The sequence below is a fragment of the Leptidea sinapis genome, chromosome 2 (genome assembly GCF_905404315.1).
Source record: "Leptidea sinapis chromosome 2, ilLepSina1.1, whole genome shotgun sequence".
Lineage (NCBI taxonomy): Eukaryota > Metazoa > Arthropoda > Insecta > Lepidoptera > Pieridae > Leptidea > Leptidea sinapis.
In genome coordinates, this window is record NC_066266.1 from 12,615,181 (window position 1) to 12,630,641 (window position 15,461).

Genomic DNA, 15,461 nt, shown 5'->3' on the forward strand with positions numbered 1-15,461 from the left:
TCCTCTCAATTTCTTGATAAAATCAGTTGTTGGTAGTAAGTAGAGATGGGAATGGATGGTTCTCGCCATTATTAAAATCAGCATCACCTTATTGCGAATCAACTCCGCATTTGCCATAGTCTGTAAAGCCTGATGGAGCTTTGACCTCAACTTTTTTCTGAAGTTCTTGGCACTATTAATGAATCCCTTCAAAGACGGTTCGGTTTATAAATTTGTAAAAGGTTTAATATTTAATATATTTATTCAAACAAAACAAATCTTAGAACTATATTTACAATATTATGACTACATACAATTAAATCAATCATTTCGTGGAAGCGTACCAAGAATAATGGCAGCATTTACGCGTTGGATAGCTAGGTTAATCCGTTGACGGAAATAGCTATCAGCACTTGGGTTTCTAGTAGCTTTTTTGAGGCGTGAAGATAGTACCTTGTACATTCTCCACGCCTCTGGGCCACACGGGCCTAGTGTCTTGACACCAAACGGCACAAATATGTATGACTTAGTGAGACCGACATATTTGCGACGCTTGCCGTCTTCGGCATTCAAAACAGCAGCCCCAGCACCAACTAACGTAACTTGGACATGAGAAGGACATGGAAATTAGTGTCGACGCAAGTCGCGTCCCACACCAGCGCCCAAGCCACATTCTCTAGAGCAGCTGGTATATTAAGAGCGGCAAATGCACTGCGGATGACTTCATTAAAGGTTTAATATGTATTAAATATTATGTTTTGTTCTGGATGGCTCAGTATGCAACCTTTGGTGCATGCTTTGGAACACATGTCCGTTCTTTTTAAATATTAATACTTCAAGAAGTAAATATCATACTCTGTGCTTGTCAAATCAATCGATAAATCCTTAGCAATTATATCAACCTTAATGCTGTTGAGCGGTGATGAGATGATGCGGAAACTGTGTGCACAGTAATGAATGTAATCTTATTAATTATATAAATGAGTAAAATTTATTATAACGATAATAGTTGAATAAGACAGGTACATAATTTCAAGTGGTAATATTATGTTCACTGGAATGCATCTCCATATCTTGAATTGAAACGGTCTCCTCTCTGTGTACTTCAAAAATTCTTTAACTTCCTCCTTTATTGTAGAATCTAAAATAGTCAGGAATATATTTATAATACCAAAATTTCTAGACTTAATAACTAAATATTTTTTTTGCTTCATTGATTTAGATTATTTTTGATAACAACTTAAGCAATTATGCGATCGTAACAATGGCGTTCTGAAGAACAATCAACTATGATTGATGAATTCCAAGATTTACGATCAATGCGTCTCTACAACGGCTGGCTCAGTTGGTAAGTGTGCTTCGGAGAAACAGGAGAGGCGCGGGTTCGAACCCCGCATCGTGCATAAATATTGGTACAAATCAAATTTGTTTATTTAACCCCAAAAGTTAGGGATATAACAATCATTTCAAATCAAAAATAACAATATTTATAGTTCTGAAGAAGATATGGTGAAGAATTCACCAAGTTTTTTTTTGCTATACAATGCCTTTATCATTAATATAAAACATAATCTAGTCCAAAGCTGTCCGATCACTTAGATTCCGCTGTTGAAAAGTGCTTTTTATGACAATAAGGGACAAGACGAGCACGACTTCAGCTGATGGTAGTTGTGACGCATTGCCCATTATAATGCAGTGCCGCTCAGGATTCTTGAAAACCCCAAAAATTCTGAGTGGTACTACAATTGCGCTTATCACCTTGAGACATAAGATGTCTAGACTCATTTGCCCAGAAATTTTAATAGCTGCGGCGCCCTTTAGACCGAAACACAGTAATGTTTACAAATTACTGCTTCACGGCAGAAATAGGCGCCGTTGTGATACCCATAATCTAGACAACACCCTGTGCAAAGGAGCCTCCAACTGGTTTAATCATCGTCTGCCAATTAGAGGACAATAGGTTTCCTAAGTATTTTTCCCAAAGGCTTTTTTCGAATATACTAATAAACTAAGCTTAACTACTGTTAAAATGTTAATATCCTTGTTTTAGTAATCTATTTTATTTACAGTAATTTTTCCTTTATTCTTTCTGGTATAATTATTTTGTATCTATACTTTTTTCAGATTAGAAGTAAATAATTTCTTACCTTTCTCGTCGAGTAGGCGATGTAAGAGAAAAAATTGTATCCTATCAACTTCAACAGAATACCGCTCAATAACAATACAAGGTGCAAATATAAGGAACGTTATATGGATTAGATGTATTGTTGTTAGAATCAACAATTGTAATGGTGCCTGTAAAAATAATAATTATAGTACAGGATCCGAATAGAAAGCAACTTTCACCTATCTGTTTTACGTATGAAACGTATTTTATATCAAATTTAATATGTTAAAAGGCATAAAAGGTATTTATTTACTCAAAATTGACGCCTTTACAATTCCTTTTGATGTCATTTCTGATATACTTGATACTACTACCGCTTCGGAAACAAATGGCGCTCTGAAATAGAAGAAGCGGCGCTCTCCCAGCATTCTTTTTTTTTTGCACGCTTTTTAATGAAATATACAATATTGTACTCTCATAACTATTGCTTATTCAGCTATAGAGTAGTAGGATTTACGACAGAGAACATATAAATTTATTTATAGATAATGCCTGAACAATGGCTGCAATGCATGCATGGTAAAGTATGTCAAGTAAAGTATGTAAGTTAAAATTTAAGAAATACACACACATGATGGGATGTGGAACCGGATGGGCAAAGGTCACGTCCTATTAGGATCTTAGACTTACATGAACTTGAAGTTACAACAACAACAGCTTAAATCGTTTTTGTTTACTTTTTAATAAGACTTATACTAATGGTCCTTCTGTGTGTTTCTATCATTCTGCATGTCAGTTAAAATCCCATCGAAATAGGTTAGGAGTATAAATTATAGTAGGAAAAAAAAGCTGATTTTTGAAAATATTAAAAATAAAAAATTCAAAACAACAGCTAATTCAACAAAAGCGTGTTTTACGGAATAACGTGTATTATTTCGATTAATTTATGTTGCACTTTATGCTAAGGTAAGTGGGGCAAGCTCGAATAGAAATTTGAAAAACGGGGATTGAATACATTTGTAATTACTGGTTTCACTCATTTATTTTTAATCGAATAAAAAATATATAAAGCCTTATCACAAAATGTTAATGTTAATATGATCTAGTTATCCAGAGCGTATTACTCAAAGGGTACGTTCTGTAACGGTTTGTAACTGTACTACTTAAAAAAAAATATATATAATTTTAAAATTTATAAACTAGTCAACATTTTGAAAATGATAGATACATTCTGGACAGGCATATTAGCTGGATACAAGCAAAAGTTCTAAACTAATGAAAAGTTTTTATACTTACACGATCTTCAAAGAATAAAAGCATTTGGTAAATATCGTAGATTATCTTCGGCACGCCCCATATAAGACTTAAAAACATCTGTAATACAATATACTGTAATCAGTTTTGGCCATATTCTTCTACTTCATACATTCTTTCACGCGCGCATATTGACACGTAAATTCAACACCCTGATGTACTAGTCAATTAGACGATTTGTATAATACTTCAGCTAACTAAGCCTCTTTTAACTCATAATATGTCTGCTGAACAACAAGCAATGGAGGAAAATTTGAATAAATTTCAATGTATCATTTTAATAAAAAAAATCTCTAATTTTTAATATCGTATAAAATGTTTTTAATTATATTTAATAACACGTTTTTCAACTAAATTTGCGATATGATAATATTTTCATTGGTTATATATTATAATACCTTCTTCAATACTACGGACTAGTAAAAAAATAAGGACTCCGTGCCATCTTACATAACAGTTTACCACTAAAACAAGCCGATTTACGTGAAATACATAGCCTCACGCACACACGTCTTATACTACTACAGGCCGATAGGCGGCCATTATGAGAATTGTCATCGTCTGTGACAGATCAGTTTGCGTCTCAATAAAATATTGAAAAAATGCCGTCGTACGTTGTGAAAAAGTGTAAAAACAATAACATAAAAGTATTTGTGGATATTTGATTATTTAATGGGGAAAGAGTTGTGTAACTGGTTTACCCCGTAACCGCACACACACTAGTAATTCAAGGCATTGATTTAAAAAAATATGTAAGATATGATGGAAAAAGATGAAGTTATCAAAAAAGAAACTATAGAGGAGAAATAGAGAAAATAAACTATAGAGGAGAAATTATTTCAATTATTTTAGAAACTTTATAGTGAAGAATATCTGAGCATGGAATCACATTATGTTAGAATAGCAAAAGAGGATAACTATATGATAAATTATTGTCAATGCTATGAATGTATGAACCAACCGATGTCACTAGTCAAATCCTAGTGACAATTATGTATACATACTTTATGTATCGTTCAACCAACGGGATGGTCTAGTGTTAATACTTGTAGAAATTTTAGAAATGAACAATAATTTGCTTATTTATAACTACATAACAAGAGATGTGCACGACTTTCTTCATCGTTCATGTAAATAAAGGTGCATTTGTATGGATAGTTATTTTTAATGTAAACCATTCAAATAAAAATATCACTATTTTCGCCTTGCACATTGATCAAATACAGCCTAAATGTTGCAACAGGCAAAATTAAAATAAGTATGATCAGTAATTCAGTCCAGAGATTGAATCAGATATGAGGAGATCTGTAGGAGAACAAAAGTCACCGACCAAGCCCAAATGATTGCGAAACTGAAGTAGCAGTGGACAGGGCACATGGCTCGACGGATAGATGGCCTTTCGGGCAGTAAGGTCCTCGAATCGCGACCACGGACTGGAAGACGTAGTGTTGGTAGGCCCCCCACAAGATGGACCGACGATCTGTTCAAGATCGCCGGAATACGTTGGATGAGGGCAGCGCAGGACCGATCATCATGGCGATCTTTCAGGGAGGCCTTTGTTCAGCAGTGGACGTCTTCCGGCTGAAATGATGATGATAATGTCCAGTAATTGAAGAGATTTCGAGTTCAAGAAAACAAACAAACGACAGACGGATTTTTTTTTTAATTTGCACTCCTTTTATCACTTCGCAATCGGTTTTATGAAAAATATACAGAATATACAGTATTACTATACTAGATTACTTATATTGATTGGAACTTACTTGAGCATTTAATTCTGGTTTGATTATATCCAAAACATCAGCGATATTTCTGTATAAAGACAAACCCATTTTCATCTTATTTGCGGTAGCGCCTTTCATTTTTGTAACATAGAGAAAGATATTTTGTTCTGGCATTTCTTCTAATCTTATACGAAGTAGTTTGATTCTATGTCCTATCATTTTAAGAAGAGTGTACCTCCATACACGAGTTACGTCCAAAGCGAAAGATGATAGAATATTTATCAAGAACAATATAAGTTTATCACGGGTATAGCAATTATAGGAAAGACAGTGCAAAAGAGTAAAGCTTATTCTCATGAGCCAGAGTAATATTGCCACAATAATAGCACTGTTTCTGTGGGAAACGTAGACTCTAGTATTAATCCTCAAAATAGAATCGATGGAGCCCAATTTATTGAAGAATAAGATTAACTTACTGCTATAAATCATAACGACTAGAACGCTAGAGACAAACTCTAAGAGAGAAAATAACTGAGATATATTTGTAAATACATTACAGCACATAAAGGTGGAATAAGAAATAATAATTAAAAGAATAATGCTGTAGAAGTAACTTAAGATCCGAAACATGAAATTAAACTTAAATATCCTATAATTATAGCCGCAGATGAACATAGCAATTAGGAAAGGCTTATATATGCACAACGTGCTATGGTTGGATTTGGTAAACGCGCCAAAGGTCTTTGTTAGCTGCATGATATTGAAATGTTGGAAGCTTTAATTAATTAAGAGCACAACACACAACACGAAATAGCCAGTGACCGTTTGGGAAATATCTGTCATTGACAATTCCTACCTTTCAGCGTGTTTTGGTAAAGCATTGGGGTTCTCCCAGTAATAGTTGAGTATTTAATACAAATTAAATGAATACGAAATATACTTTATGAATGATTTCTTATAGGTATATCAAAACTAAAAGTTAAATTATTCTAAATAAACAAGCTCAATTTAAACATAAGGGTCATTTTAGTATGTAATTGTTATTTATTTATTATTATAACAAGATAAAAAAACATTATATTAAATAATATAAAAACCTTCACATAATATAATCATATGCCCAAAACTAGGCATAGTACCTGCTAAGGGTGCAAGACAATTACGATAAATATCCATAAATAATGGTATATTTATCGATGACTTGGGATCAAACGTCAAACTCAGTGGACAGTGTCTCTTACCATTAGGCTATGTTCAACGTAGATATTATTGTATATTATATTATACACTGTAATTGTAATGCAATAAATATTGGTCTAAAGGAGCTGATGAACAACGTTAAAAAATTGTATGCAGAGATTTTTTGAATTTCATAGCTTCCTATTGGCTGCCATTCAAATTAAAAATGGCGTGTACTCATACGAGAGAGATAAAAACTTAGTCAAAGCGACGTGGATACTACGAAGTTCTTTTAAGTCGATACGCTCTTGAAAAAGCGGTCGTGATTGTCAAGAAGTTTCAACAGGGGCAGATGCACCTCACAATGTACGGGGCCACCCACAACAGACTTGATCTGATCAGTCCATCGCAAAGGTGACTTTCCACGCGGTCTAATGCCTTCTACTTTACCCTGAACGACAAGGCCTTAAGGCAGATACGTGTACGATGAAAGAAAACACTGTTTTTTTTTAGTTTTTTTTGGAACGAAGTTCCTTACGGCAGGCTTGGAGGGGATAGGGATTTAGCTGCTCGACCGAACTGAAAAAAATGTGATAGTAAAACCGTAAGAAAAAATCCGTGGAAAAAAGTGCGTGGAAAAGTGCGTGGAATATAACCGTTAATTGAGACGTGCGCAGGCACGACAGTTGCATACACAAGCGAGTAATGTATATATTATCAATATTATTATATTAATATATGATAACGATTTTAGCAATATTAGAACGATTTTTTTTGCAATTTGTGTCGATTCTACATTAGCCGAAGGAACTTCGTTCCTACCTGGTGTCCCACGACACCACATCACTTTTTTTTTATAATTGAAGGAAGCGCGCTTATTTTTTTTTAATGAAAAAATATAGATTTCAGATTGTTCTTCACAAGATTGTATACAATACGTTCAGATTATTTTGTAAATTGTCGCTTTTCAAAACTCGTTTCGACACCAGTTAATATAACTATAATTTTTATCATAACATGTTGGTATTTTTTATTTATGGAAAAGGAGGACAAACGAGCGTACGGGTCACCTGGTGTTAAGTGATCACCGCAGCCCACATTCTCTTGCAACACCAGAGGAATCACAAGAGCGTTGCCGGCCTTTAAGGAAGGTGTTAGTTCCTGGAGTATTGAAACGTTTGTACAAAATCCAGACCACGATAAAAGAAATATCATTTTCCATCACCACATTTCCGGAGCGTCTATCTTTTTCTTTTCAACCTCTCGCAATGGCCACGTTACAGTGGCATACAAAAATATGGATAAATTTAGAGTTTGCATAAGCCTGGTCTTTTTGGCTTTTGTAATGTGTGTATTTCTCCATATTTTACTTCTTTTGTCCACTGCAGGTCTTGTAATAGTCATATGCCTCTTAATTTCTTAGGAAATACAACTATTTAATGTTCATAAATATGACTTAGTCCATTAAATATGACCTTGCGTGAACGAGGGTTACATAGCTGATAGTAAAATTTTCAAAAATATTTACTTTTAAAAAAAAGTGTGTGTGTACTTAAGTATGCAGGCAAGAAGTTATACTTCTTTGGCCTAACGAAGCAAAAATTATTAAAATGATTTATTCCTTGTGGTATTCTACGTTTTTAGAACAATTATTTAAAAATCTTGCAAAGATGGCTTTGACACTTATATATTCAATAATGAATACGGCTGTATGGGCTTGAACCCTTTGCCTGTCCTAATAATGGACGAAGAAACCAAAAAAAAAATTAGTGAATGACGCAAACGTCAGAAAATTTTAGGAACCAACTTCAATCTGTTACTTTGTGTAACAGTGATGCGAGCGCATCTTAAAATTTCAAGGGTGGTATAAACTTCTTCATATACGATTCCAAATTGCAATTGATAGATTTATTATAGAAATTATATCAGTCTCTAATGCACCAGCCGTAACGGAAGTATTTAAGCCATAGCTTACAATTTCATTGTGTATTGACGTGTACTGTTACAACCACAAAGACCTTTCGATGCAAACAAAAGCATAAATAAAAAAACTTGTCTTTGAAAAGGGTCTGGGATTGACGTCATACAAATATGTGTTTATTGCGGCTTTTGAAAATATAAAACAGATACAAATAAAATTATTATCAAAATTATTTTTGTAACTTCCAATATTTGCGGCTTTAAACAGTTTTTCGATTCAGTTTGAAACAGTTTAAAAAATGGATCGGCGAATGCAATTTATAATCCCAATGCTAAATTGTATAAATTGTGGAAAACATCCTGTAATATTCAAATAAAATTACATTTTAAGTTGCTAGAAATCATCCTAAAAGTTCATGTTTCATTATATCACATGCTATCTTTGATTGTCAAAATGGAAAACAAAGTGACTGTATTTATTTAATGAAACTTTAACTTTAAGCATGCTTTCTGTAAATAGCAGTTAATCTTTTAAAACTATAGACAATCACAAACGCCTTGTTGCAGTAAAATAATGATAGAAAAAACCTAATTCACAGTCTGGCTGTTGATATATCATGGCCTGATTTGTTAGAATAGGAATTAATAAGAATAATGCAGGAAAGTAGCACACAGCCACAAAAAAATCAAAAACGCCACAAAGACAATAAGGTACATTAAATTTATCTATTCCATCGTGTCTTCTGCCGCATTTATCACGGGGAGAATTCTAAAGCGCTGTGTCATCTGCTTCCTGCCGTCGAATTACACCTTCGCACGACACGCCACAAATTAGGATATCATCCCCACTATCTGGTTTTATGGCGATGTGGCTCCACAGTGAGGATTTTTAGGAACTTTCTTCCACGTACAGGTGTGGAATGAGCATCCTTGTGCGGTGCTTCTAAAAAAAACAGGTATTCTGGTGATTCCTCTGGTGTTGTAAGAGAATGTGGGCGGCGGTGATGACTTAACACCAGATGACCCGTAGGCTTGTTTGCCCTCCTTTTCCATAAAAGAAATTAAATTCAAATTACCCGGAAGTGATAAAAACCATCGTCACTATGAACACTGCCTTGCAAAACCAGAAATATTTCAGGAGCGTTGCCATGTAGGTGTTTTTTTTAATGACAATAGTAGACAAGACGTTATGCTGGTAGTTGAAACGCCCTGCTCATTACAATGCTGTGCCGCTCAGTATTCTTGAAAAACCCAAAACTTTTTGAGTTGAGCGGCATTACTACTGCGCTGGTCACCTTGAGACATGAGATGTCAAATTTCATTAGCACAGTAATTTCACTAGCTACGGCGACACAATAAAGCTTACACATTACTGCTTCATGGCAGAAATAGGCGCCGTTGTGGTACCCAAAATCTAGCCAGCATCCTGTGCTAAGGAGCCTCACACTGGTGAAAGAGTGACAAAAAAAATTTCGTGCCAGATTGTCTGCGTTGAACTTCTAAGCAACTGAAGCGACGTGAAAAAATTTTGCACATTTATGTGCAGTTTGTTCCTACTTGAGCAATAGGATGGCTTTCATTTCGTATCGTGCCCTTTATTATTATTTAATTTTAAATTTTATTTATAAATTAATAATTCTATGAAAACATCGAACGAATAACAGAGAAAATATTGTTATAATTATTTTTTATTTTGATAAGAAAAGATTTTAAATTTTGATAAGAAATTTTGTACCAATGCATTTGTTAAGGTGAAGTGATGCGCACCGGTATCCAGCTAGTAAATAAAATATAAATAAACATCCGTTACTCGGAAATGAACATAATAGATATGTCAAACAAATGCTTACACCCCACAGAATGCATATCCCGTACACTGAGCTTTGTAGTCAGGGTCACAAACCATTGGTCTAAGAAGTTGCTAGTATATTATGCTCAATACCAACCGCATCACTTTGATGTCTGGTATTCCACTTTCATTGTGGTTCAATTACCGGCTGCTCTTTTCTCGAACCGGTATGACTTAGGAACCTTCAAGAAAAGAACAAACTCCCACCTTAAAGGCCACAATATTTTCATATTAATAATTTCACACGAATTGCTTTGTTTATCAGTACAAAAGTATTAGCATTAATGTGGTTAAATACAATATTCATTTATTGCGGTATTGTACACAAAAATTATAAATTATGTACATAAAAAATTAACACTTCAGAACTATTACAATTATTTTATATTAAAAAGTTAATCTCTCAGAAAAATCAAGTTTCATCCATAATTTCAACGATTGTCTTATGAATTTTCGATCCGACCACGTGTTGTGACGCGAGTTTAACATTTTATAACAATCCCAAGAAAAATGCTCAACGCCGCTAAAGAAGTTTTCACACCCACGATCACACACGTCTTTTCTGAGACTTGCTTTAACAATATTCCTAATCCCAATCGCCAATTAAAAATACAAACAATTCAAATACATCATAGAAATCACACAAAGCAATCCACTCAAAATAAAGCAGCATTCGTAAAGAATCAAGTATATGTTGACATAAACGCAAGGAAATTGCTGAAGACTCGCCATTAGTCGGCTTAGTCGACAATTCGCTCGCTTTTACACTATTAACTTGTTATTGCTACGTGAAATACGCAAGACACAGAACTACTAAATTCTGTGAGTTGGATATGGCATGTAAACCTTAAAAATTGTTCATTTCTCAATAAAAATAGTATATTAATATGCTGCTGCCGATTGAAGCAATTTTATTTTCAATCACTGTATAAATTAATATTATAGGGGGTTAGTTTACTAAATATGCAAGTCATAATTCACCAATAAATGATCTTATTAATACCTAAAAATGTCCGAATACTACTAAAATATAATTTTTTTTTTCGTTTAATAAGACCCAGTAGGAACTGAATTCACTTTCCCGAATTGTACACATAAAATACCTAGAATTAAAACGGTCACTTTCCACTTAATCTGGCTTATCCATTACGCAGGGTTTTTGTACTTCCGTCTATACAGACCCTCTACTATTGTCGTTAAGTTGAATGATTGAGAACTTACGCTTTCGACTTCATTGCTTTCAATTTGTCTACTATACAGGGTGCTCTGACCCTCTATGAGCATCTAAATTGATGTTAGAACCCAGTGTCAAACAAATGATAATATAATTATTGTATAAATACTTTTTCTTTAGTAAGACGAGAAACCTAAAAAATATGTACAATACTAAAAGTGTGCAAGTGTGCGTGTGTGTGAAAGAAAATTTATCTATTTATCTGCTATATTATATAAAAAACATTGGCTCACTTACTTACATAAAATACGTTTAAAAATAATTCACCCTGTATAAAGAAAATCGCAGGTCTTTATGTTCAATGGAGTGGGCATCGGAGCAAGACTCGTAAACAATAATGGCTTGTATTTTTTCCCTATTACATTATTTACTAACATCTGAACCGCTTTATTGGTAACAAGAGTTTACTTACTATCAAATTCAATTAACGTAAATAACTTATTTCCTAGCTAGTCATACTCATTAAGGTTTAACGATGACTTCGAAAAGGAGGTGGTTCTCAATTCGATCGGTTCTTTTTTTAAGTATGTACACTGATTACCCTGAGATTTATGATCCGATTTATACGATTCTTTTTTTTTTATTTATTTAATTTGACGCGGAATGGTTTGGTCCCATAAAAATTTGAAACAGCTGGGCCCAGTAGTTTTCATTTATGAATATTTTTGTTTTCGTGGATGATGTTGTTATAGTTTGTGTACTGGTTTTTTATGAGTTTTAATTTAGTTTGATTATATTAGGCTGCCTGTCATTCATAGCTGACAATGTTCTTCACGATATTTTAGTGACGGGAGGGTTAATTCAAGCGGGCAAGCATGCTGACTTAAATCCTATCAATAGGTAGCACATACAAATAATATATATATACTTTGAGACTCAAAAATGAAAAGAAACTTTATGTAAGACGAACGTTCGCACACCATAAAAGTATTTATTAATAAAATTTGCACGATTTCAATTCATAAGATAACTTTATACGTTGCACAAGAATAAATAAAAACATTTTGCAAGAAAGAAAGAAAAACATTTATTTGGACACACACAAAAAACGAAAATGAAGCAACTTATAAATATAAAAAGCGGCTTAGTGCGAGGCTCTATATATCTAAAATTAAAACTAACAACAAATAAAAACAATTAAACTTGATTTAAACTAGCCATTGCCACACAAAACAAACTATTTTTTTTAAATATTTTAAATTGATTTTTGGACATTAATAAGATATTCCTTGTATTTTAATTTAAATAGCCCTAAACTAACGCAGTTCCGTATGGGAGGCGGAATATTATATCAATACTTCGTGGAAGCATACCGAAAGCTGCCACGAAATGCAGTTGTACGGTTTTTTGGGCAAACCAAATGGCTAGACCATACGCACCTGGCGTCGATCGTGAGAACTCCAATTTGTGGAGCAAATAAGGTGGTGTACGAGTACGGATAATTTTAAAAAGCAAAGTGGCAAAATGGAGGCACCGGCGCGAATTCATGCTCATTAGGTTACTGCGATTAAGGTAAGGGGTAATGTGGACTCTACGAGAGATATAAAAGCTAAAGCATGCACATGCATTCTGTACTTGCTGAATATTTATTTTAGATTTAGACAGAAGATACTCGCCAATAGCAGAGTCAGCGTAATTAAGTATAGACAATATTAAGGACTCGCATAACAGAATCCAAAGTTCCTCGCTTAAATATTGCCGCACGTTATACAAAACTTTTAACCTGTAGTAACAGCTTTTAACAGTCTCAAGCACATGGTTATTAAATTGCGACCCGGTCAATACTATTACCCGAAATACTAACAACAGGTGAATAATTTGAACCAAAAATCATAAATTTTCATCATTCTCTCGGAGCACACACACATATTACCACTTTGAAAGTGTCTCTCGCGCAAATTATTCAGTCAATAAAAAAATAATGATAGAAACCTCAATATATTTTTTGATGGGTTTTATATGGGTTTGATGAAAAAAAATTTTTGAGTATCTGTTGTAAGTATGGGGAACCCTCAAAATGTATTGTTTTTGTTTCTATTTTTGTGTGTAAATCTTAATGCGGTTTATAGAATACCTCTACTTACCTTAAGTTCTAAGAGCCAAAAAATTCAACACAAATGTATTGCAACGCTGAATTGATTTATTTCTGTATTAACTAAGCCTAAGAACAATTACAACTAAACTTTAAAACAAAAATATTATAAAAAGTAATCAATATGATTAAAATAAAATAATACCTTATAATGACACATAATAAAATAAAACAAAACAAAAAGCTCCTAGTCTCTTTGAACGCAACTAATGCTGGAATACTGACTTCGATATTCATTTAATAGATATTATGTTTTCATTTTTAATCTGAGGAAATAAACAGATAAGGAGACTTTGAAAAGTGGCGGTATTTTGTTCCAGCACTTAAGTTGCGTTATAACTAAGACACATTTGAAAGACAGAAGACCGTATAGCGCCGCTCTGGTGTATTACAAGGTATTCGTATGGCTCAACCAGTTCAATTTCTAATATAAATATGCAGGACAGACAGACAGATATGACGAAACTATAAGGGTTCCGATTTTTGCCATTTGACTACGGACCCTAAAAATGCAAATAAAAGCAAATTTATCGAAAAATTGTAAATTTCAATTCACAACCTGGGCCACCATTCAATGCCTGCTTTTTTGTCATTTTCCTTAAATTAAAAAATGATAATTCAGAGATTCGATTCAATTCATAAAAGTATGCAATTTTGAATAAATATTTTTCTTATGATTTCACAGGCAAGCATTATTTTACAAATAAGTATTCGTCATTCAGAAAAAAGGGTTGTATATAAGACCATAAAACATGTTGTTACTGACTTGAATTTCAACTTAATCTTAACCCTATTATTTATTCACATTTTCCTAGACGCACTTATGATAAGCCACTTCTATTATTTTAAAGTTAAGCTAAAAATCATAAAACATTCATGAAATAAGGCAATCAAAGGAGATTCATCAGTTAAAATACAGATTAATTCAGTCTCAAGTTGTTATAAAATAAAGCTGTATGAAACACAACACAATTTGATCGGCTTATCTCAAAGTGAAGTAGACAATTATGGACATCATTACCGGCGTCCATCTTTTGTACATTTCATTGTGTTGCCATGGTAACCACTTGTATATAATTGGTATCAGACAGATTTGGGGATATTTGTATGAACGGTCATCATTTGCTTCATAATAATAGGCATTGGATATTACTTTATTTGTTTCTGAGTTAAGCTTTATCGATATATATCTGCCTCTATTAATTGAGATAGGGTTTCAATATAATTTAAAATGTACAATTTACTTTGCAGCTAATCCATAACTATCCAAACGTTTTAAGTTTTCGGTAGTTTATCGCTAAATACCTTTATTTATTTACGGTGTGTGTGGATTGATGCATCTACTGTACCATGGCCTAGTATTATTGTTGATACAGTAGTAGTCGGCCGTGACTGTACTCAATAGCTCTTGTTTTTACGTATTAATTTATATTTTTTTTTTGAGTATTTGTAGTTTGAGTATTATTGCTGCATCACTTTACATAATATATTGTAACTGAAATGATTTGTGAGTGATTGCCACGAAGAGTTTCTTGCCACTTCTTATTAAAGCTCAACCCTCAAAGGAGGTGGATATAAAAAGAAAAGTCATTTCCTTGACCTGCCTGAATAAGGTGATATTGAGTTAGTAAAATATAATATTAATTACAAGTTTAAGTAGAATTGTCAAATTGTAAGTAGAGGTATTTGGTGAGCATTGCACGATACGTAAATTAGGATTATTTTATTGTTGTTTGCTGAGTTCTCGTAACACATTTCATCATGCTCGCTTAAATGTCACTGCTTGTGGCGGCGACATGGGACGGGTCGTCCCCTTCCCTAAAATATGGTTGAGGGAGGCGATGGCTGGCTCATGCGTATGCTCGTGAACGGGCGCTGCTTGTGGTGGCAGGATGATCCTGTTGCCGGAGACTCGGTTTCAGATTCTTAAAAGTTATTGTGTATATATATATATGTATGGATATAATATATGTTGATTTATTTATAATCGCTTATAAAATGCTCACAGAATACCTTTATTGATTTATGGTGTATGTGGATGCTGCAGCTACTATACTCAATAA

The 15,461-nt window shown here is 33.6% G+C and overlaps 1 protein-coding gene across 1 annotated transcript; it reads right to left on the reverse strand.

Annotated features, from left to right (window-relative positions):
* Positions 1-947: 947 nt before the first annotated feature.
* On the reverse strand, positions 948-5,343 carry LOC126973132 (uncharacterized). Its single transcript, XM_050820283.1, has 4 exons — positions 5,164-5,343; positions 3,383-3,460; positions 2,127-2,274; positions 948-1,120 (listed from the first exon to the last, which is right to left on the reverse strand). Exons 1-4 carry the CDS (start codon positions 5,341-5,343, stop codon positions 948-950), a joined length of 579 nt encoding a protein of 192 aa, XP_050676240.1.
* Positions 5,344-15,461: the final 10,118 nt, after the last annotated feature.

Coding starts and splice junctions, on each gene's coding strand:
- LOC126973132 (XM_050820283.1), bottom strand. CDS start 5,343: ATGATAGGACATAGAATCAAACTACTTCGTATAAGATTAGAAGAAATG. Junction 2,275..3,382: donor TTTTATTCTTTGAAGATCGT/GTAAGTATAAAA, acceptor TTATTTTTACAG/GCACCATTACAATTGTTGAT. Junction 1,121..2,126: donor TCGCCTACTCGACGAGAAAG/GTAAGAAATTAT, acceptor TGACTATTTTAG/ATTCTACAATAAAGGAGGAA.